At 38.6% G+C, this 24870-nt stretch overlaps 1 protein-coding gene across 1 annotated transcript; it reads right to left on the reverse strand.

Annotated features, from left to right (window-relative positions):
- Nucleotides 1-9462: 9462 nt before the first annotated feature.
- LOC119085478 lies at nt 9463-15501 on the reverse strand. The gene has a single exon (XM_037195893.1). The coding sequence runs from the start codon at nt 15499-15501 to the stop codon at nt 9463-9465; it is 6039 nt and encodes a 2012-aa protein (XP_037051788.1).
- Between the last annotated feature and the right edge of the window lie 9369 nt (nt 15502-24870).

Raw genomic sequence — 24870 nt, forward strand, 5'->3', positions numbered from 1 at the left:
GTCACTCTCAATTTATCTTCGGATGCTTTTGTTAAAGTTAACGTTTCCGCTCCATAAGTGAGCACTGGAAGGACACAAGTGTCGAAAACTTTGCGTTTTAGACTATTATTCATTTTGCTTTTGAAAATTAGTCTGAGTTTTCCGAACGCTGCCCATGCAAGACCAATCCTACGTCTTATTTCTGCAGTTTGGTTGTCCAGACCTAACTTCAGTTTATGTCCTAGATATACATAGCTGTCGACTCGTTCAATGACAGTGTCACCAATTTTGATTTCTCTATCGTCCCCGATGTTGGTCATGACTTTTGTTTTCGATAAGTTCATCTTGAGGCCAACTTTGCTCGCCTCTTCACTTAACTGTTGTAGCATAAGCTGAGCCTGACCTAGATTCGCTGCTATCGGTACAATGTCATCAGCGAAGCGGAGATTGCTCAGGTACTCTCCACTTATCTTTATTCCCATTTTACTCCAGTTTAACTTCCTAAAAATACTCTGCAGAATCGCCGTGAATAATTTCGGTGAAATGGTGTCACCCTGCCTTACACCTCGGCCAATTCTGAATTTTTCCGTGCTCTTATGAAGTTTTATACATGAAGTAGCATTTTTGTACACATATCGAATTGTGTTGGAGTACCTTGAGTCTACTCTACATTCGTCTAATGCGTCCAATATCGACCATGTTTCCACTGAATCGAAAGCTTTTTCGAAGTCTATGAATAGCAAGACTATGTCGATGTTGTATTCACGACACTTCTCAATAAGCGTTCTCATCACCTGCAAATGGTCGTTTGTGCTGAAACCAGATCTGAAAGCAGCTTGTTCAACGGGTTGGTAGAAGTCGAACTTGTTAGTGTTCCTCTTCGTAATGATTTTCATAAACAACTTGTAGAGTGTTGACAATAGGCTTATGGGTCGGTAATTTTCCAGCTTTGTTATGTCTCCTACAGCATCGGCCAATCAGAAATATGATACTTATGCATAAGATTCGATAGCTAGTAGGACCTAGAGTTTTACGAATCCTCAGGCTTTTTTTAGATTTATCAGTTTGGGCGATCGAGTGAGCTCGATCATGAAACACAGATCTAATGATCCTTTGTTTCCTTCCCGTTTCATCATATTAATCACTGATCCAAATTTTTATTTTCGAAAAATTGTTTTAGGAAAATGATCCAGCATCAACTACATTAGATTAGATTATTGCCGGTCCAAATGAAAACAGATTCTTTTTCTTTGAATCGATGCCTTATGATGATATTGTCTACGTAAACACGAAATTCAAGCGACACAAAGATCTCAACTGTGAAATAAAATTTTGGTGCCACACCTTCAGGCTCCGGAAACATCGAGTGACCTAAAATCTAAAATCGGTCCAATGACCTCGGACATAACAATTTTGTTCTAGGACCCCCTCAACTTTCATTTTTGAACATTTGTCCCGAAGAGACCAAATCTCTACGACGCCATCTTGTAACCGTACCTACATTAAAGTTGGCGCACTGAATTGACACATTTTCCAACTTTTCTCAAAAACGCTTCCGCCGATTTGATATGTACCTCAATCGATAGGTATTTTTAGGGCCGATGCTATTCGCACGCGCGTGCGAACAGTCTTTCTTACGGTTGTAGGCTATTCGCACGCGCATGCGAATAGTATTTCCTACGGTTATAGGCTATTCGCACGCCGCGTGCGATTAGTCATTCTTATGTTGGTTGACTGTTGGGACGTGCGTCCGAATAGTCTCCACCTGTAGGATTGGCTCCACAACTTGTAGCATGATTCTTCAGTATTAAATGGATCTTGCTTTTCAAGAAAACGTTGTGTGAAGATGAGCTCAGGGTCTTTATGACAAATAAATGAAATTATTATTATGTATTCACACTGTATTTTTGAGTGTGTAAATGACAATTTTGATCAGCTGAACGATTAATACAATTTTTTAGTGTCATTGTTTAAAGGGAATAACTGTTCTTGCCCATTTTTAATCTTCATTTTTGATATGTTTACTTTTTCAGCATTCTTTCAAAATAGTCTCAATTTAGACTAATGTATGACAGTTGCTTTCAATACAACTTATATTCAATTTCCAGACGCACTAAAAAAAAGGTAGAGCGGAGTCGTCAATTTTTCTCTTTATTTCACGGAAAATTTCACAATAAATATTTAGAAAGTTTAATGTCCTATCATAATTTGTAGCTCGGTCCGCAAATTTGTTGTTCAAAACGAATAATGTGAGAAAAACCTCATTTCTCCATACAAAGTCAGCAGTTTCTCATCATTGGAACATTTGAAACGTCGGTCAAAAATAGCACAGGTCACTTTCACTTGTGAACAAGACACTATCTGTAATATGCTGGCTAACATGTTAAAATCAATCCTCTCTCCTTCGCGATTAAATTTATTGAGATGAATAATTAAAATAAAATCGAGGTAAAAATTCGACCCACCCATTGCTTTGGGGAGACAATAGTAGCGTTGTTTTTTGAAATAAAAAATCAAAGAAACCGGTATTTTACGAAGTCAGGAGGGTCAAATTTTTAAAAAATATATTGGCCCAAAAGAGTGGCTTTGTTAGTGCTGTGTCAGCTTGAATTCGTAACTTATTTAGACATCATGACAAACGCGAAGTTTAGATTATCCCCATCACATGTAGCCTGAGGAACATGCTGAACAGTGGCGAGAATATGAAGGAGGAAGACATACGAAATTCTTCCTTTCTGAACAGAACAGTAAATGGTCCAAGGAACTGGTCAGCATGGACCGAAATCGCATTGCGAGGGTGGTAGGAGCGATTACCGGGCACTGTGGTCTGAACAGGCACCTTAGGAAGATGAGGCTCTCGGATACATCTAAGTGCACCTGCGGGTTGGAAGATGAGACGGGCATCCATGTCTTATGTGACTGTCCCAAATTCTTCCAACTAAAACGCAGGATTCTTGGTGATTACACCTTGACGCCTTCCGACACATTGGACAGGTTCCAGTGCGTGATTTTGAATTAAATTACCTGCGAAAGGATAAGGCCTATCGATTGCACAGCATTTGATCATCAAATACTAAACATTTCATATTAAAATATTCGATTTTCGATTCAACTTTTACAAAATTCCAATTGAACCATTTTGCGGTTTGTAAACATCAACAATGTTTCTGATTGATGTACGTCAAAATGGTAGTGTTAAACGTACTAGATCAAAAGGTGTCAAAAATGGTACGCTTTTTGTGAGCGCTAAAATTTTTAAAAGTTCATGTTCGTAACTTCACATGCAAAGGTTTAAATAAATTTAAGTTGCAGTAACAACTGTTGTACTGAAGTAACTTTCATATGTAAAAAATATCAAATTTTTTCGGTAATTTGCTGACCGTCGATGTCGTGGGATTGTTGCGATGAGATGATTTGATTTTTTCAAAAATCCATAGTGTGCTGTCTAATTAGACGACCACTAAGACATTTTATTCGGAATTTTTTTTTAAAATTAAACATCGTTTGATAAAATATAAAATATTTCATCCAACTGCTCGTCGTTTACAAATGTTCCCATTACACGGGCAGCATTTGTTCTTTGTATTGCGAGGCTTATGCGTTGTGTCAGGTATTGCTTTGATCGTAGTTCTCCTGTTGACATTTTAAGAAGATTTCCCAACTTTCCAACAAAGTCCAAAGCCTCCGCGCACCATGGTCCCAGTGTTTCACATGAAAAAGGTAAAAAAATGTAGTTATCTTCAACGAGTTTTTTGTAGTTATTACATTTTTCTGTTGCTCCTCGTCGCGCCACACTGCCAGTTCCTAACGATGATGAATGTACGTATGAAGGCGCGAGTGTATCTCTTATCGTAGCATCCCATACGAGCATTTTACCATTGTACCATGGGACCAAAGTAACGCCATCTGCTCTTTTTCCACTGTCTCTGAAAATTTGAGGTTCGAGTCTTGCTGGGATATTGGCTGACCGAAGACCTCTGCACAAAATGTTGTTCATGTCGCTGTGACAGGCGTGTCTTCCAGCACTAAATTTACAGGACAGGCCGTGAATTCCATTCTCATCTACTTGGGCTCCACATTTGCATTTGTGTGGTATGCAAATGTCACATCCTAAACGCAATGCAACCGAGATACGAAAAGTATTTTTGTAGAATAAACTTCTAATTTGTCGTGATGGTAGTACGGTTAACCAGGCACTAGATTCCTTTGCAATTGAAGCGTTGTATCGTGCTTTTTGTTCTTCTGTTAACAGCGTTAATGAATTCACGATTTTTTCAATGGAGATGATGTCCCATGCTTTTTGTATCATTTTGTTTTCTGGTAAGTTGTTGTCATATATCGCTGACCACAATCGTAAGCTATCCGTGTAACTTGCAATGACCGACTCATCCGAAATTTGTGGAAACATCATGTTGACGAGTTCGGCCACCGAATTGACGGAAGCTAGAAATGCTGGTAGTGCGATATCTTTGATTTTTCTGATCCCAAGGCCTCCATTTTGTATTGAAAGACTGGCAATTGTCCACTGTCCATCATTTAGACAAGAATTTATTGTTTTTTCTAAAGCAAGCTTAATCATATTGTCCATGTCATAAAGATGTTCTTCAAAATTGAAACAGCAGCTTGTTCTCAGTAAGTACGTTAATTTCGGTATCGTGAAGCAGTGTTTCAGGATATAGAAAGCGACGTGATGTTTCAAATTACTGAGCCGTTCAATCAATGTCGATAACTCAATTTTCTTTTTCGCCAGAATTCTTCTCGTTGCAGTTTCTGTCAGAGGTGCTCCAAGTAATTCCAGATCTTCAGTTACGATTTTTATTTCTGGTGTTACTTCGTTGAAATTCGCTATTATTGAGTCCTCCGGTGTCGAACAGAAGAACAATTCGCATTTTGATATATTCACATTCAGGCCGATTTTTTTGCATTCGATTATGAGTTTTCTGAGGTCTGACAAAACTAATTCTGGTTCTCCACACAAAGTGTCGTCGTCCAGATACCATAAATTCAACTCTGAAGCCATTCCTTCGATGATTGGTTGTATGCTCAAGCTAAATGCCAACGGACCGCACGGGTCTCCTTGCTGAGCACCTACTTGTGATGTAATGATATCGTTTCCGAAGAACAAGAATGAAGGTTTCGAGTAGCACTGCCACATGAAGGGGTAAATGCTGGGTGTGTGCTTTTTGATTTCATTGAGCATTACGTCTCTTTCTACGGAATTAAAAGCGTTTTCAAAATCGATTTTCAATAAAATCTTACTTGAATTCCTGTTCAGCAGCAAATACGTTCTGGTCGCGTGTACTGCTGCTTCGCATCCGCCAGGAGTATTGACGCCTATCTGTGTTGGTCGGAGATAGTCACCGCTTTCATTTCGAACAAATTTGCATGCTAATTTCGCAGCCAGTCTTCGATAGGCAGAACCAACAGCGATCGGTCTCAGTCCACCGCACTTCTTTGATAATGCACATAATGTTGCTCCGTAAATGATTGGACAAATCGATGATATAACTTTTCCTGATAGCATCAGATTTTCCAGGTTCGTTATTGATTGTAATAACTTTGGAGCAGCGTCACTGTTGGATGTTGTAATCAAATCCTTCAAATGTTGAGGTCGTATTCCGTCTATTCCAGATGCTGAACCATTTGCAAAAGATTGTATGGAGTCATAAACTTCTATCGTGGTCGTATTTGCTGTTGCAATGATCGATATTTCGGGAGGTTCTGGGAAATTCAATTGACTGCTTGGTGCAGGATGTTTTGCTTGCAATTGGTGTAGAGTGGAAACGTTTTGTTTTACTAATCCTTCCGTTGATACTAGAAGTTTGACAGCACCTCGAACGTCTCCTGCCGAAATTTTCGACTCAATTCGTTTGGTCAAATCAGCCTGTTTTGTACCATTGGACGCTTGTACGTTCGGCAGCTGGAGATCGTTTATGTTTTTCTTTACTATCCTGACCAACGAATTCGATTTCAATTTCTTTTCTGGTATTTGAAAGGCTGCGTAAGAGAAAAACAAAAGATCACACCAACTCTTAATGTCGTTCTTTTGAACACATTTATCGATGATTTTAGACAAATTATATGAGCAACAACTCTATGATTTGATTGTTTTTTTTGCGCTATCATTTTTCCATTTAAGAAATGTTACAGTGAAACATTTTCTTTGGTTCAAGTGAATTCATCCTTTTACAAATTGTAACAGTGAAAGGGTTTCACCGATTTTATTTAATTTACGCCTTCAAGAATCTTTTGCGACTTTCGAACGGATCTTAAATAAATAATTACCAAATAAACGTTTCCCGTAATTCATTGTTAATTTAAATAAAAGGCTAATCTAAGGTAGTGCCGACGCGCTTCGGCTATTAGTGTAAACCTTTTTGCGAAGAAAGATCTGACCACATCTAATAACAATTATTGTTCATTCTAATACAAATAATTTTGCTATAAAAAAATTAGATTATATTGGAGGATTAATTTTGAATAAATGTTCAAACGCAATCTTTGATTCCAACAGATTATACAGACTGCAGTTCTGTAGTCTATATAAAAGCTTTTACAAGCAATTTATCATGAGCAGCGAGTAAGATATATAAGAGACTAGTATCGTTGCTTGTTTATACTGTGGTGGCGATCATAGATTGCCTTTAAATTATAATTAACAGAGTAACCTCCAAGCTTAGTTATAAATACCCTGTACGACTGTGAAATAAATTCATTCCAGTTTTGGATATAGACGAGTGAACAACGCGTTTCTCTTCCTCCACAAATTGGTGACCCCGACTTTGAACGTTTACTTGTAAACCTCGAGTCAGCAACAAATTGTTAAAAACTTTGATTTGATTTTTACAATTCAATCAAACTTTTAACACAAAGTTTTTGTCTTACTGTCCAGATCAAATATCTGTGGAGACAAAAACCAAAAACCCTTCAAACCCAACTGTTGAGTTTACCACTTAATAATGGCTGAAGGTAATGATGCTGGTAATGACATTCCATTAGAAGAGGTAGATGGAATTATACCACCTGGACCAGCAAATAACATAAGGGGTGCAATAAACACCATCCAGATAAAAATACCACCTTTCTGGAAAGCAGACCCCGAACTTTGGCTTCTGCAGGTTGAAGCCCAGTTTCTCTCTGCTGGCATAAGAGCTGATAATACAAAATATAACCACCTTGTTGGAAAGCTAGACAGTGATACCCTTACGGCTGTCGATTAGTTGATGTATTTAAAGAATCAGATCGCCAAAAGCTTAAAACACTTTTTTCCGATCTTTCTATAAATGATGAAAAACCTTCCACCTTACTACGTAAGATGCAAGACAAATCATGTAATAAAGTTAGCAACGAACTCCTACATGAGTTATGGTCTAATCGATTGCCACAACAAATTCAGTCCATTTTGGCTTGTTCCACCGAACCGTTGGAACACCAAGTAATCATGGCTGATAAAATATACGAAACCTTAGACAAAACATCGATCCAAGCCTTTTCTTATGGTAAGAAGTCTGAAATCGATTTCGAAAAGCAGTTCTGCAAGCTGGAAGATAAGATCGATTCTCTTCAAAAGAAACTCGGTTATTCTAGATCTCGCTCCAGTTCTGATAAACGATATCGTTCTCCCTCTCGTTCGAACAGTCAAACGAGACGAAATCCCAATCATTGTTGGTATCATCAGACTCATAAGGATAAAGCAAAACGTTGCACCAATGATGAACCCAAAAATAAAGATAATCCACCTTGTACTTTCACGAGAGACTACAAGTCAAAAAACTAAATAGCCATTCAAATAAGGCGCAATTAAACAGCCTCAATAAAACAAACACACACACGCCACGGAGAACAGTGGCAGAGACGATTTGTCGTACCGACATTCTGCGACAAATCGGAATGATAACAAAAGTGACAGTTGACTAAAATTTAAAACAAAAATCGATTTCAATATGTTTTCGTGTTAAATGTTATTTTATTTTGTGAATTTTAACTTGATGACTTACATAAAGTGAGTAAAATATTAATAATTATCACGTCTTTATTGCAATGTACCTTAATATTCGAAATCTCTCAGAATTGATGTTTTAGTTGTGTTATGGTTGTGTGCGCGGTAAAGGGGTGCTCCGAAACGGACAAGCACCGCTTCAATAAGTTAACAAAAATAAAGAGTGTCACGCTACCACTTCGAGCAGTCGGAACACAGAGGCTTTGCAAGGTAATATAATTTTTTGTCAGCTTTCCCTTTGTCATAACTTCTTTTTTAACACACTTTCAAACTAGGATCACTTTGATTACTTTTCGGGTATTAATGTTCGTGAGATCGGCGATAATGAAGTTGGAACAATGTATGAAGGAGGATTGAAATATCAGAATGTCGAATATTGAGATAGTTCCTTAGTCCTGCAAACAAATAATGATCCTGGAGATGATCAATTAACGAACGACGAAACGCAGACTGCACAAGAATCCAGTGTGTTTTTACTGACAGTTTTTCTTTACGTAGTTTTTTGCTTAACTTTCGTTGTAAACTTCGTAAAAATAGTCTTTTCAGACTTGACCTTATTCAAAAAAAATACAGTGTTGAGAGAAGAAAATAAGAAATTGAAAGTTCAGTTGAACAACCTTGAGACATCGATTTCCCGAATCTATAATTCAGACCAACTTCATATGATGAAGAACAACTTGAAACGCCCTCGTGCTTGGTCAGACGAGACAGTTTTAAAATCCTTGAAATATAAATTTGCTTGCAAAAAAGGAGGATACTCGTTCATGAAAAAGGAAGTGTTGCTGATTCGGCTTCCGGTGGCGTTCAAATTGAAAGTAAACACTAGAATTTCTTCTCAAACTTATCGTCGTTTATTGAATCGATAAAGTTTTAATCAACTTCAATTTCCTAGTGTAAATATAAACGCAAACATTAGGAAACAACTTAAACTAAAAAACAGAAATTTTCCTTACTTTTGTATTCCCACACGGAATCCTCAACAGCAAAACAAATGTGCGGCGCAAAGGTTAGAACCAAATCATTCCCTAAACCAGTCAAAATTAGCTCTGATCGCAAAGAAACATTGATTGCAAACTTACAAGTAAAAAGGCGAAGCCTTGCATCAAAAAAATCTGCATACAAAACAGGCTGCCTGATGGAATAATTTACGGATCTGAAAATGACAACGGCAAAAATGGAAAATTCGTTCTCCTCGCAAACGTTAAACAAAACAGCAAAATTACCTAGTCAAATTGAGAACGAATTGCACAGAATAATGCACCGCACAATGAATTACGTTATTTCTATGAACAGATGTCCAAATTACTTTGGATTGAAAAAATACTAATTGGATAAACACAAATGCGTGTGAATGATAACAACGCATATCACAAAATGAAACTAGAAAAAAGCGCATGAATAGAGCACTTCCGATAGAGAATCTAAAATGTCATGTCATCGGGTAAGAATGTAAAAAAAGTCGATTTAATCTGGTACAGCGATAATCAGTGCTGTCCAACATCCTCCACCCCGTTAACTGAGCCCGTGGATCTCAGCTTAACATCCAGTTCAATCTGTTGGACCGATTCTTTGCGCACATCAAGCACCACCAACTGTGATACAGGTCTGGTCAAAAAAGTTCCCAAATCTGTCCTGATTTTAGCACTGCGTACGATGCCATTCTTGTCCTTGTGAGTTTCGACAACCAATCCCTTCGGCCAAGTATTTCGTTTGAAAGCAGCATCCACGATCAAAACAACGTCATCGACTTGTAACGGTTTCACCTTCTTGAGCCATTTCGAACGTTGTGTAATTGTAGGCAAATATTCCATCACGAATACATACCAAAACTTATCGGCCATAGCTTGTGCCGTTCGCCATGAATTTCGCAACAAATCCGAGTCGTTGAAGTCGTGAGGTGGTTTGTATCCGTTCGATGATCCAATGAGAAAATGATTCGGTGTGAGAACTTCATCGTACGGCGAATCAAGTGCAACGTAGGTTAAAGGTCTCGAGTTGACGATGTTTTCGGCTTCGATAAATAAACTCTGAAGCACTTCGTCGGTAGGATAACGTGACGTCATTGATTCATCCAAACACTTTTTCACAGTCTGGATCATTCGTTCCCAACTGCCTCCCATATGAGGCGCAACTGGCGGATTGAAAGTCCACATAAAGTCGGATGTTGTAAATTCTTCTTGAATTCGATCTTGTTTCAGCTTCTTGAATTCTTCGCGCAATTCAGACAGTGTATTGTGTGCACCGTGCAGATTAGTTCCATTGTCGGAATAAAATACTTTTGGTTGACCCCGACGTCCAATAAAATTGTAGATGGCCATGATGCATGAACTTGTATCCAACGAATGCGCAATTTCGAGATGAATGGCACGCGTTGTGAGACAAGTGAACAGCACACCCCAACGCTTTACCGTTCCACGACCAAAAACCACTTTCATCGGGCCGAAATAATCAATTCCAACGTAGGTGAACGGTCGAACATGTACTGCCAATCTCGCCTCTGGAAGTGGAGCCATTTCCGGTACCTTTGGCTTCATTAAACGATTCTTACACATCTGACAGTTGTGACGAACTTGATTGAGAAGCACACGAAGTCGTGGAATGTAAAAAAATTGCCGGATCTCATTCAACACAGTCTGATTATTTAGGTGTTTGTATTTGCGATGATAGAAGTCGACGATCAGATGAGTAACGTAATGGTGGCGGTCTAAAATGATCGGTCGCTTCATAGTGTCCGAAATTGACGTCGCAGCGTCAATTCTTCCTCGAACTCTCATGACGCCAATATCGTCGATATATGCTGAAGTAGTGCGGATGACACTAGCCGTAGGAAATTCTTTTTGTTTGTCAGCCGTTGCGCCAACGTTGTATTGAATTATGGCAATTTCGTCACCAAAAGCACTTTGTTGAACTGACTTATACAGAAACGATTCAGCACACAACAGTTCCTTAGACGAAAAAACACCAGCTAATCGTTGTCCTCGTTTCGTTTTCATGTTGTTAATAAATCGAAAAACGTACGCCACTGTTCGGACCAATCGACGCCAATTGGAAAATCGTTCAAACTCAACAACTTGTTGCACTGGTTGTTCTATGTGTGATAGCAGGTACATCGGTCGCAATTCTTCTGTCGTTTTAAATTCTGGTTCCTCTAATTCAAAGGTCCAATTGGAATCTTGATCGCGTAAGAAATCTGGTCCTTGAAACCAGCGCGACGACATGTCCAAATCTAAACTTTTCTTGGATTTGGTAGCTTCATCGGCAACATTTTCATTGCTAGGAATCCAACGCCAGTCGATTTTGTGAGATGAGTCCAAAATTTCGGCCACTCTAAATGCAACGAATTGACTGTATCGTCGCAAATCGGAATTTATCCAAGCCAGCACTGTCCTTGAGTCGCACCAAATAATAATTTTGTCGATTTGTAGACCGTCATGACTCTGCACTATGCTACTAGCCAGTCTAGTACCAAGTATGCCTCCTTGTAACTCCAAACGTGGAACGGACATTGGTTTGATAGGTGCCACTCTGGATTTAGCTTCAACCAAACAGCTGTCGACGCCAGAATTGTTTTCGATGCGGAAATACGCCGCTGCAGCGTATGCCTCCAAACTAGCATCCACAAAGACGTGAAGTTGTATCAATTCTGGTAAAACAGGCGAAATTCTTGGCGAATACAGTCGAGGAATATGGACATTCTCGACTTGTGGCAAATGTTGCAGCCAAAACCTCCAACGATTTTTCATGTCATCCGAAAGCATATCGTCCCAGTCAATCTTTTCGCGCCAAATATCTTGCAGAAGGATTTTAACATAAATCACGAAGTGTGCCAGAAATCCCAGAGGATCGAAGATTGACATCACTGCACTTAAAATTTGTCGTTTGGTTGGTGGATGAGTGTCGACTGGATGAACCTTTACAAACTTCAAACAATACGTAAAGGTGTCCAGTTCTGTGTTCCAGTAGAGCCCCAGCACACGTTCGGTGGTCAAATTGATTTTATCGTCCAAAGTCTTGACAACATTTTCACTGCTACTGTTCAACGATCGTAAAACGTCCTTAGAATTCGATGCAAAATTGCGCATTTCGAAACCGGCATGTCGGTGTATGAACTGTACATCTTGAATCAACTGAACAGCTTCTTCTTCGGTATGCGTGTTGTCAATCAAATCATCCACATAATGAGAACGTGTGATAGCATCGTAGGCTCGTGGAAATTGCTCCTTGAAATCGGAAGCGTTCTTATTTTTTACCCATTGCGCAATAGACGGCGAACACGATGAGCCAAACGTCATAACATTCATTACATAAACGTCCGGATTGCGATTTATGTCACCATCGCGCCACAGAAATCGTTGTGAATCTTGATCAGCTGGACACACCAAAACTTGATGGAACATTTCCTTTATGTCGCCGGTGATAGCGATCTTTCGTTGACGAAAACGTCGTAGAATGTCTGGTAGTGGCATAAGCAGATCCGGTCCCACCAATAAATTTGAATTCAACGAATGGCCATTGACCTTTGCCGCTCCGTCCCAAACGATGCGAAACTTTTCTGGCTTCTTGGGATTAAATACGGGGAAAATAGGCAGGTACCAAGTGCGTGACGTTGTAATGTTTCGCTCTGTATCCAACAATCGTCGTATGTAGCCTTTTTGGATGAAATCGGCGATGTACAAACGCATTTTCTCGGCCAAAACCGAATCTTTTTGCATTTTCGTTTCAACACATTGTAGACGTCTAAGCGCCATTCCATAATTGTTCGGTAGGTGAATATCATCAGTACGCCAGAGCAGTGGTGATACAAATCGATTTCCTTGTCGAATGATCATTGATTCCATCAAATGTCTCGCTCTGGTCAATTCCTTTGATTCGAGTGTCAAATTGGTAGCCTTGACACCGAAATTCTCAATGGAAAAATATTCCGCCATTAATCGATGTAGATCAGGGTCGTCAGACTGGCATTCACACATTGTCAAACCATATTTTGAGGATTGATTTTGACCGCCTTGATCGTTCGGTCCTTGCACTGTCCAACCCAAACGAGTCCAGCACAGAATTGGTTGATTTAAATCGCCTTCCTTCGTGTTTAACGACACCATTAAATGCGAATACTGAAGACCAATAATTAACTGTGGTCGTGCATCAGTATACGTGGAGACTGGAACGTCTTTCATATGTGGATAGTGATTGAGCCAACTCTGAGTTATTGACTGAGACGGCAAATTTAGTTTTTTCACCGTACGAACATGCTTCAGGGTGTATTGTTGCGCTTCGTCGAAAGTTCCGCAAATATTAACGGTAATTTGCCTCGAAGTCGTATCGACTTGATGTGATTTTCCCATTGACCATAAAACACACAACGGCATGATTGTACCGAGCGCTCCAATGTGATTAGCTACACTTTCCTCCAGTGATGTCAAGTTTGAGCCGTCATCCAAAAATGCAAAGATTCGGATAGATTTGTTGTTGTACGACAATATCACCGGAACAATACGAAAAATGTCTGGATTCTTTACACCAACTGACACGGTTCGGTGCGCATTGGATGAATGAGGAACAATTTGTGTTTCAGTTACTGCCGGAATTTGCGCCACTGGTTTAGCAACCGTGTTGTGAAGCAAGACATGATGATTTGCGTTACATCCATCTTTTCCACACTTTTTCTTGGATTTGCATCGTGTCCAATGATGATTTTCGAAGCAACGTCCGCATTTCTTGAACTTTCGTACCAAATTCCACCTTTCGTCGATGGGATTTTGCTTAAATTTTCTGCAATCCACCAATTTATGGGAAGCGGTTTCACAAACTGGACACTTTGACTTGTCGTTCGACGTTTTGCTTGAACCACTTTCCGAATGAGCATTCGAGTACTGATTTTGCTGCGGATTTTTCTTCTTGCTATCATTTTTGCTTTTGTCGATGAACTTTAATGCGGACGGATTAATGACACTAGTTGCGACCTGTGCCAAATGGTACAACCATTTACCCAGTGTTGATAAATCTGCTACTGCAACACCAACTTTGAAGTATGCCCAGTTCAACTGTATCTGCGTTGGCAATTTGTCAATAACTGTTTGGATTAAGATCGGATTGTGTAGATAGTCCAAATCATTTGAAGATTCAATCGTAGCACACAAGTTTTGCACAGCAATGGCAAACTTTATCAGCGAACCCAAGTCGTCAGCTTGTGGTGAAGGCGTTTCATTAATTTTTTTCAATAACTGATGAATGATGAGACTGGGTCGACCAAAAATTAAATGTAGGGCTTCAATGACACCCGGTACTGCTCTAGCATGTACCAAACGGCACCCGAACATGCTCAGCACGTCACCTTTTAGACTTCGCTGTAATCGTCCCAAATTGTCCGTATCAGTATATCCGCACGCCACTGTAGAAGTTTTCAACGCACTAAGATAGAGAGGCCAGTCCTCTGGTTTTCCATCAAAATCTGGTAACTCCTTGAAGACATGTCGTGAGGCTATTTGATTTCTGGTTAATTGTGCTGGTGGGAGTGAAACATATCCAGATTCTTGTACTCCAAAATTCAGTTGCGGAGCAGGACTTGGATTGAAATTGAATGTGGATGGCATTCTAGTATTATTGAAGTTTGGTATTCCACCAAATGACGTCGGATCGATGCCAATATCGTTGTTAGATTTCACTTGATGATGATATTGAGCTGAAAGACGATCTTGAATGTCATCCATTGAAGATTGCTGATTATTTGGCGGTTGAAAATTATTCCAATTGCGACGGAATTTCAACGAATCTTGAGCATGGGTTTCACTTTCTCTAAACTTGCTGTTTGTTGTAGCTGGTTGACGTGTATTCATAGGATCGTTTGTTCGAGGATTGAATTTAATTTTCTCCTTAACCGTTGTATCGTCATCAATGCGAGACCTTTTCATTGAATTTTCCAGTCCACGATGACCAAATGCTCCAAATAATCCACGAAAAGTACGGTCTTTAGGCACAGCACCCTTATGATGAAAATCGAATGTTTCGGGGTGATGATTAGACGCATTCTGGGTATTCGTCGATTGACGTTCAGCTTTTCCGCCTAACAGAACAGATGGTCGTAAAATATTCTTTGACTGACCGGAAACTTGTGAGGCCAGAAAATTACTTCTTAATTGGTCGCTGGAAAGTGTGTTCACAACTTCCCTTTCATGATCACTTGATGATACTGAATGTTCGTCCATAAATGTGATTTTCGAAAATTCTTTCGATATGTCCTGTAAGTCACGTGCCCACTTAAGTGTATTATCCACTGACGACGTTTTTGAACATCGTTCCTTATCATCACGACTAGTCGAATCGCTTTCGTCATCAGATGCACCGATTATTCTATACTTCTTGGCCAACACGTCCAATCGAATTGCTTGTTCTTCTTCAAGCCTTTTCAGTGCGGCGATTCGTTGCTTCGTTGTTATTGAACTTTTTGACGACTTATGCGAACCAGGTGGATTCGGTTCTTTTTCTTCGTTGCCTTCGGGACGATGTGACGCTGCTCCAAATATCATGCAGCTCTCGCAGACCCAAGGACGATACCTCACATCACTCGTGACGTTTACACATTGGAAATGATACCAAAGGTCGCATGAATCGCACGCAACCATTTCATCTGTGTCCACATTCGGACATAACCGACAGCTTCTTGTTGTATAAACCATCGGACGAGCTCTTGTGTTCTTTTTATCCATTTTCGATATTAGCTTTGTGCCTTTGTCGACGGATGTCTCGTAAAAGAAATTGAAGAATGTTGCTGATTCGGCTTCCGGTGGCGTTCAAATTGAAAGTAAACACTAGAATTTCTTCTCAAACTTATCGTCGTTTATTGAATCGATAAAGTTTTAATCAACTTCAATTTCCTAGTGTAAATATAAACGCAAACATTAGGAAACAACTTAAACTAAAAAACAGAAATTTTCCTTACTTTTGTATTCCCACACGGAATCCTCAACAGCAAAACAAATGTGCGGCGCAAAGGTTAGAACCAAATCATTCCCTAAACCAGTCAAAATTAGCTCTGATCGCAAAGAAACATTGATTGCAAACTTACAAGTAAAAAGGCGAAGCCTTGCATCAAAAAAATCTGCATACAAAACAGGCTGCCTGATGGAATAATTTACGGATCTGAAAATGACAACGGCAAAAATGGAAAATTCGTTCTCCTCGCAAACGTTAAACAAAACAGCAAAATTACCTAGTCAAATTGAGAACGAATTGCACAGAATAATGCACCGCACAATGAATTACGTTATTTCTATGAACAGATGTCCAAATTACTTTGGATTGAAAAAATACTAATTGGATAAACACAAATGCGTGTGAATGATAACAACGCATATCACAAAATGAAACTAGAAAAAATCGCATGAATAGAGCACTTCCGATAGAGAATCTAAAATGTCATGTCATCGGGTAAGAATGTAAAAAAAGTCGATTTAATCTGGTACAGCGATAATCAGTGCTGTCCAACAGGAAGGTCATCCTTTACCTCCCATAAGAGTGCTACGGGGCCGATTACAAGGGATAAACTTTCAACCCGGAATCCTGGAAGACGTCTTTGTCTTTCTGAAAGAAAAAGTATTCTCATTCACTGATTTCGAGAAAGAATGTATTCTACTCGTTGACGAAGTATCTATAGTCGAAGGTACATTCATTCAAACAATTTTGTGTTTTGCTTCTCGTCTCGTTTCTTCACTGTTGTAACAACGGATTTGTCTTGTCTTACTAGCAGGTGATCTACTAACACTGTATAAATCTGTTAAATGTTTTAAGCAATTTAAGCCGTAGCTGATAAATGATTAGAAAATAATTTTTACATTAGGGACACAATTCGATATTGGCACGCAATCATATATTGGAAAAATTACAGTTCCGCTGGCAAAATCATCGATCGAAGGGGAAGCGACACATGCGTTAGCGTTTATGCTAGTTGGTCTTTCCTCAAAGTATAAGCAAATCGTGGCGTATGAATTCACTGGTGACAGCACGAATGCAAATATTTTTCTCGACATCATCTTTTCAATAGTGAAAAAAGCATGGCACATTGGACTACGGTGTAATGGATTGGCTTCGGATATGGGTGGATCTAATACTGCAGTGTGGAAATTGCTACAAATGTGAAATACCGAACTGTCATTCTTTGAAAAAGACTCTAATCACTCGTTTCGTATCTTTTCGTTTAAAAACTGCTGGTAAAGAAAGAAGGAAAAAACGAAATTTTGACTTCAGCAGCCGCACAATGAATTAATTTGTTTATAACGTTTTTTAATATTAAATATATGGTTGAGCCATGAAAATATTGTATTATTATTTTTCGGGAATTGGTAAAATCATTCAAAACTGCTGACATTAATCCGAGGTAAGTTTGGACAGTTTCACAATTCAAAATTTACGCGCTGATTATTTTCAAAAATAATAATGAGTTCCAATTTGTCGTATTGTTGCATGTCGCAAAAAATCGTCTCTGCCACTGTTCTCCGTGGCGTGTGGGTGTTTGTTTTATTGAGGCTGTTTAATACGTACAAGAAAAGAATTCAAAAAGAAATTTCCTTATAGATACTGGTGCAGATATTTCCGTTATTCCACCAACATCGAAAGAGAAAAGTCATGCTCCATGTACTTTTACTTTGCATGCCGCTAATGGTTCGCAAATTAAAACTTATGGAAGCAAATCCGTCACCCTCAATTTGGGCCTCCGACGTAACATTCGTTGGATATTTGTTATTGCAGACGTGCAACAACCAATCATCGGATCTGACCTTCTCGAAAAATTTGATCTCTTAGTTGACATCAAAAACAAAAAACTCATCGACAACTTAACTTCACTTACTGTTAATGGAATTGAAGTCCAAGTACAACAAGTCAATCAGTTACAACAGTATCTAACATATCTGTCTATCACCAAATAGCAAATGAATTCCCGGATATTCTCGACATGAATTCATTCAAAACAACAAACAAAAAGAATAACGTCAAACACCGGATTGTCACTAATTGTCCTCCTTTATTTGCAAAAGCACGACGATTAAATCCGGAAAAATTACAAGTAGCAAAAGCGGAATTTGATGAAATGTTACGTCTCGGTATTTGCAGACCATCAAATAGCCCATGGGCCACTCCATTACACATAACACCTAAACCAACAGGTGGTTGGAGACCATGCGGCGATTATCGCAGACTAAATGCTCACACCTTACCTGATCGTTACCCGATACCAAACATGCAAGACTTTAATTATTTTTTGCACGGTAAAAAGATTTTTAGTAAGGTTGACCTAGTTCGAGCCTATCATCAAATTCCTATGCATGAAGATGATGTACAAAAAACTGCCATAATTACACCATTCGGTCTTTTTGAATTCCCATTTATGACCTTTGGTTTATGTAACGCAGCACAGACTTTTCAACGTTTTATTCACGAAATTCTTCAAGGACTAGATTTTTGTTTTATTTACCTTGACGATATTTTAATAGCTTCTGAAAACGAAGAAGAACATAAAGAACATTTACGAAAACTCTTCGCTCGTTTAAACGAATATGGCTTAGTCATCAACTTAAACAAATCTATATTTGGTCAAAAAGAAATCGAATTCCTTGGGTTTCATATTGATAACCACGGAACAAAACCAATTAAGTCTCGAGTTGATACAATTTTGAACTACCCGTTACCACAAAAAGTTCACGAATTAAAACAATTCCTCGGCTTAATAAATTTCTTCCGTCGTCATGCAGCAGAAACACAAATACCACTCTTCTCCTGCATGAAAAGAAACGTAAAAAAAGACCAAACGCCAATTAATTGGACAAAAAATATGATAGACGCGTTCGAAAAATGTAAGACAGATTTAGCCAATGCAACATTACTTGCACACCCAGATCCAAAAGCTAAAATCTCTTTACACGTCGACGCTTCAGATTTCGCTTTAGGAGGTGTGATTCTTCAATGGAATAACAATGAATGGCAACCATTAGCATTCTACTCACAAAAATTGTCAGAAGCTCAAACAAGTTACTCAACTTATGACAAAGAATTGCTTGCCATTTATGAAGGAATAAAACACTTCCGCTCAACACTAGAAGGAACTGATTTTACCATATTTACAGATCACAAACCCCTAACACATGCCTTCAACTCAAAATCCGATAAAGCGACACCACGACAAATACGACAATTGAATTATATTTCTCAATTTTCCACTGATATTCGTCATGTCCCTGGAAAAAAGAACATAGTCGCAGATACTCTATCACGTATCGCCACTATTAACTCGATCTATGCAATATCTTTCGAGAGTTCAATCGATTATAAAAAATTGTCACAAGCACAACAAAACGACAAAAAGTTTTGCGAAAACCTTAATTCTAGTCTCCACGTAATTAAAACAGACTACAAAGGCGCCAAATTATATTGTGACATTTCAACAGGAAAACTACGACCGGTTATCCCTCCTAGTTTTCGCAAAATAATTTTTGACAATGTCCACAAATTTTCTCATCCTGGAATAAAGGCTTCAACAGACTCAATCAAAAGAGATTTCGTTTGGCCTACAATGTCCAAAGATATAAAAAAATTTTGTCAGAGTTGTATTCCATGTCAAAAATGTAAAATCACTCGTCACAATTCAAGCCCAATTCAACCAATTGAGGTTCCTAATGAACGATTCAATCACATTCATTTAGACATAGTAGGACCTCTTAACGTTTCCGAAGGATACCGCTATTGTATAACAATAATCGACCGTTTCACCCGTTGGCCAGAAGCCATTCCAATAAAAGATGCCTCGGCTGAGACAGTTGCAAAACATCTTCTGTACCATTGGATCTCTCGTTTTGGAGTACCAGAAATCATAACGACAGATCAAGGTAAACAGTTCGAATCCGATCTCTTTGATCAACTTAACAAACTCCTCGGAACTAAACGGATTCGAACGACTTCATACCATCCTCAAGCAAATGGAATTGTAGAACGATGGCACACAACATTAAAAAATTCTATAAAATGCCATAACAATTCCAATTGGGTTGAAATCCTTCCGTTAATATTGCTAGGATTACGATCAATTATCCTACCAAATTTAAACGCTTCAGTCTCAGAAATGGTCTACGGTTCAACAATACGATTGCCCTACCATTTCTTCAATAACGCTGAAGCAAATCCTACAAAAGATCCTTTTCTTTTTGTAGAAAAATTAAAAAGACATATGAACGATATTCAACCCACAGAGAGCTCAAATCATCATGAACAAAAAATCTTTGTTTACAAAAATCTTAAAGATTGTTCACATGTGTTCGTTCGTAGGGATGGGTATAAAAAACCTCTCCAACCAAATTACGAAGGACCATTTGAAGTAGTAAAAAGAGACAAAAAACACTTCACTTTGAAAATCAAAGGAACTGAAAAAGTCATAAGTATTGACCGTCTCAAACCGTGTTTTCAACTTTCGGAAGAAAAAGTAATCCAAGAAATAAAAATTAAAAAACGCGTAACTTTCAATTTAGAAAACTTAGTTACCGAGGATTCCAACTAACTTTCCTATAAATACGCAAGAAATAATCAAAACATTCACATTAAACAGCTGTTCTTCAGTCGAACAACAACTGCGAAAATAATTCCTCTACTCAAAACCCTAAAAATGCTAACAACATTGAGAGACGAATTTACTCAAATAAAAATAACGATAGATCCGCAAAGTTCAGTCTCTGTTTTTCCGGAATTTCTTTTTGAAAACCAGCCGACTCAACTATCGCTGTACACCCCTAATAGAATTTTCCCACTATACCGTTTGTGCGATAAAAACATTAAAATACGTGGAACTATCTTTACGTGGCAATTCTACACGTCAGATACTTCACACATAATTCTAGGTTCCGATTTTCTTCAAAGATTCGGATATATTAACTAAGGAACTACAAAGTACACTGAATAAATCACTGTACGAATAAATCACTCTACTAGTTTGTTCATACGAACTACTAGATTTGAATTAAATTCGATCAACCCTTCACTGACTTGGCCTATAAATACGGCATACGCCCTACAAAATTTTATCAGTCTAATAACGATCTTTATTCCTTAAACATCGTAAAAATAAAAAAAAGTAAAATGACTTCAGTTCAACAACTTTTGCAACAAATTGCAAACGGTATTACTGAACTCAAACAAGATGTTACCGCCATCCAGCGAACTTTAGTTCGTATGGAAGCCGGCACTATGCAGCCGCCCTGCCGTACAAGACGCCGTTCCGCATCTCGAGCCACGCAGACTTGGCCTGGACAACAAAAACAACCAAATCAACAGGCCCACCGCTTTGCCCCGTATCAAAGTGGCCCTTCAAATCAGCCAGTACCATCGTCGTCTCGAAATTCATCATCCGTCGCAATGCAAGCTCAGCCAGTACCATCGTCGTCTCGAAATTCATCATCCGTTGCAATACAAGCTGCTGGTCCCGCCGAAATTCGTCTATCCAATATGCGCCGTGTTTTAAACAAGGCAGCCGACACACCAATACCCAGAACCATTTGCATAAACCACAAAAGGTTTGGAAAGGCAACAGACATCCGGCGATGCCCCGATTGGTGCACCATGCGCAATCCAGCTCCCGCAAATCCACCGATGGACAATGAACTGGACATATCTGATGCGGAAAACTTACCACCACCATTGTTACCCGAACCGATGGAACGAAATGCCATTCCAACTGCCGAAGAAATGAGTTTGGAACTCGAAGATGAACTATTAAATCTTTCAGAATAGGAGGGGAGGTATTGTGGTGGCGATCATAGATTGCCTTTAAATTATAATTAACAGAGTAACCTCCAAACTTAGTTATAAATACCCTGTACGACTGTGAAATAAATTCATTCCAGTTTTGGATATAGACGAGTGAACAACGCGTTTCTCTTCCTCCACAATACGAACAAATTAACTCGCTTTTAACTCGCCACTACACAAATCCATTTTTCATGATTTATTTAGTATCGATGTATTCGTGCCATGTTGTAGTTAATTTCTAATCCACCAATCACTCACTTTTATTTACACAAGCATTGTTGGATTAAGTGAATTAATGTAGACGATAATCTAGTTCATCTAGGTTATAATTCAATTCATGTTCGATCGTAGTATTCAGCTTCACTTCGTTTATGAGTCTCAAACAATAAAGACATCTTTTCTATAATCCGGAATTTTCATTGGAATTATTGGGAAACCAAAAGGTTATGGGCCCAGAGTACGAAAATGGAGAAGGAAAACCAAAAGATTTACTTTCAATTTGACGGAAAGAACTACAATACGTGGAAGTTTCGAATAAATTCAATCTTGGATGATCGTAACTTGCTGCAGTACATAGAAGACGACTTCGAGCTTGTTACGTTACACTCAACGGATAAAGAATATCGGAAACACGCAAAGGAAGAAAAGAAGTGCAAATCTCTCCTCATAAGGTATATCGGCGACGATCAGTTGGAACACATTAAGGATAAACAATCGGCGAAGGAGATCTACGATACACTCCAGGGAATTTTCGAGCGGAAAAGCATTTCGGCTCAAATTCTGCTGAGACGAAAGTTGATTAACATGAAATACACTGAGAACGAAAATATTAACGACTACTTGCTGAAGTTCGAGAAAGTTGTACGTGAGCTAAAGGCGATTGGAGCGAAACCGGAAGAAATGGATTTAATTTGTCAATTATTGGTCACCCTTCCAAGTTCCTTCGACCCATTGGTGACAGCGTTGGAAACGCTGAATCCTGTTGCACTCACAATGGATTTTGTCAAGAGCCGATTAATCGACGAATACAATAAAAGACAATGCAAAATCGCTGGGACAGATACAAATTCTAATGGTTGGACTAATCAGGTGGCTATGAATGTTATCCAATTGAAGTGTTACAACTGCGGCAAAGATGGTCACAAACGTTACGAATGTCCCAATACCGATAGATATCGACCAGCGAGAGGGCAGGCAAATATGGCAACAGAAAGCGACAATTGTAAGGATGTAAACGAAGGTAAAACCGGATTGTAAAATCATATTCGGAACGATACGAATGGATAATGGAATTGGCAATGAATATGGACAATGGCAATGAAAATGGACAATGGCAAAGAATATGGACGGAAATATGGCATACGAATGGAATACGGATATGGAAACGTGATTTGGAAGTTAAATTGGAATAGGAAGTGTGATCTGGAAGTTAGATCGGAATAGGAAGTGTGATCTGGAAGTTAGATCGAAATAGGAAGTGTGATCTGGAAGTTAGATCGGAAGTATGAACTGAAGTGGAATTGTTTGTTATGTATTAAGGCTAAGGGGGTGCGACTGAATTGAATTAAGGGGGTGTGTTGGATTAAGTGAATTAATGTAGACGATAATCTAGTTCACAGGTTATAATTCAATTCATGTTCGATCGTAGTATTCAGCTTCACTTCGTTTATGAGTCTCAAACAATAAAGACATCTTTTCTATAATCCGGAATTTTCATTGGAATTATTGGGAAACCAAAAAGCATAAAACCGAAAAATTAAAACGATATTTTGTGCGTCCTGATTTAGGCCGGGAGCCGGGAAGGAAATGGGAACCAGGAGTATTAGTTCCTATTGACGCCTATACTTCACTTAAGGATAATTTAGATGAAGTATTTAAAATGGTAAATTTTTACATTTTTCATTTCTGTTAGCAAAGTTGACAAATGAGAAGTAGCTACGACGGAGTTAACATCGTTTTAATTTTTCGGTTTTATGCTTTTGTAAATAAAAGTGAGTGATTGGTGGATTAGAAATTGGCTCCCGGCCTAAATCAGGACGCACAAAATACGGAGCCTCAAAATACGGACAAAAAAATCCGGACGACACAAAATCCGGACACCCCAAAACCCGGATGCTTCAAAATCTAGCCGAATTTGTAGTCCGTATTTTGTAGCCACCAAAATTTCTCAGTGACTCAATCAAGTATCGGAAGTAAAAATTTATTGAGCCCAAATTTGAGAACAAAAGAACACAGTGGTTAATTCATCTAAAAGTAAATGTTGTAAGACAAGGTCGACAAGTAGTCGTTACCAGAATAAGTTCCGTATTTTTTAATCGCATTAAGTAGCCTTTTTTCAAAAACACGATATTTCCGCGGCATAAGTATTTCTTGAAAGGTTTGTTCCTTTTGTAGTAAATGAAAGGTCTAAACTGTTCTAAAAAACTTACAGCCTCCTGACAGTCTTTTTGAATATTTAAAAATATTGAGAAGAAAGTCGTACAAAATTATTAAAATATATTTGAATTATCGTAAAAGAAATTCTGTAAACGCATACACGTTTATAACATAAGTATTATGAGGACTTGGATTTATAAGTTTCGGCTGATGTGAGCAGCACTATTTATAGCAATTCTAAATATTTGAATTTTGGCTCAAAATTTGAATTAAAACAAACAAAAATCATGAATCATATTGGATCATTCTTGAAACGCTGATGCACACACGTTAATATAAAGTATCGGCTGTGCATCTTCCTTTAAACGATTGTACCTTGATACGAAATGTGTGCATCTTATTTAAGATGCACAGAGTTTTAACATTAGTGGAGCATTTTGTTCAACACGGTTCGTACGGTTGGTATTACAAATGAGAATCTTATAGAGATGCACTCATTCTTCGTACAAAAAATTGTGCATCTTACTTCAGTTGCATGAATTTTGATATCAAAATGTGTGCATCTTTCTTGAGACGGATGCATCTTAACATGAAATCTCCACATCTTTCTTGAGACGTATGCACCTTAACTCGATATGTGTGCATCTTATTTAAGATGCACAGATTGTTCACATGAGACAACCATTTTGTTCAACAAAAATGTTTGGACAGTTGGAATTACAAATGTGCATCTC

This window comes from Bradysia coprophila, unplaced genomic scaffold (assembly GCF_014529535.1).
Source record: "Bradysia coprophila strain Holo2 unplaced genomic scaffold, BU_Bcop_v1 contig_94, whole genome shotgun sequence".
NCBI classification, from domain to species: domain Eukaryota; kingdom Metazoa; phylum Arthropoda; class Insecta; order Diptera; family Sciaridae; genus Bradysia; species Bradysia coprophila.

What these genes read in the sequence shown, in the direction of transcription:
- LOC119085478 (XM_037195893.1), bottom strand. Translation starts at nt 15,501, where the DNA reads ATGATATTTGGAGCAGCGTCACATCGTCCCGAAGGCAACGAAGAAAAA.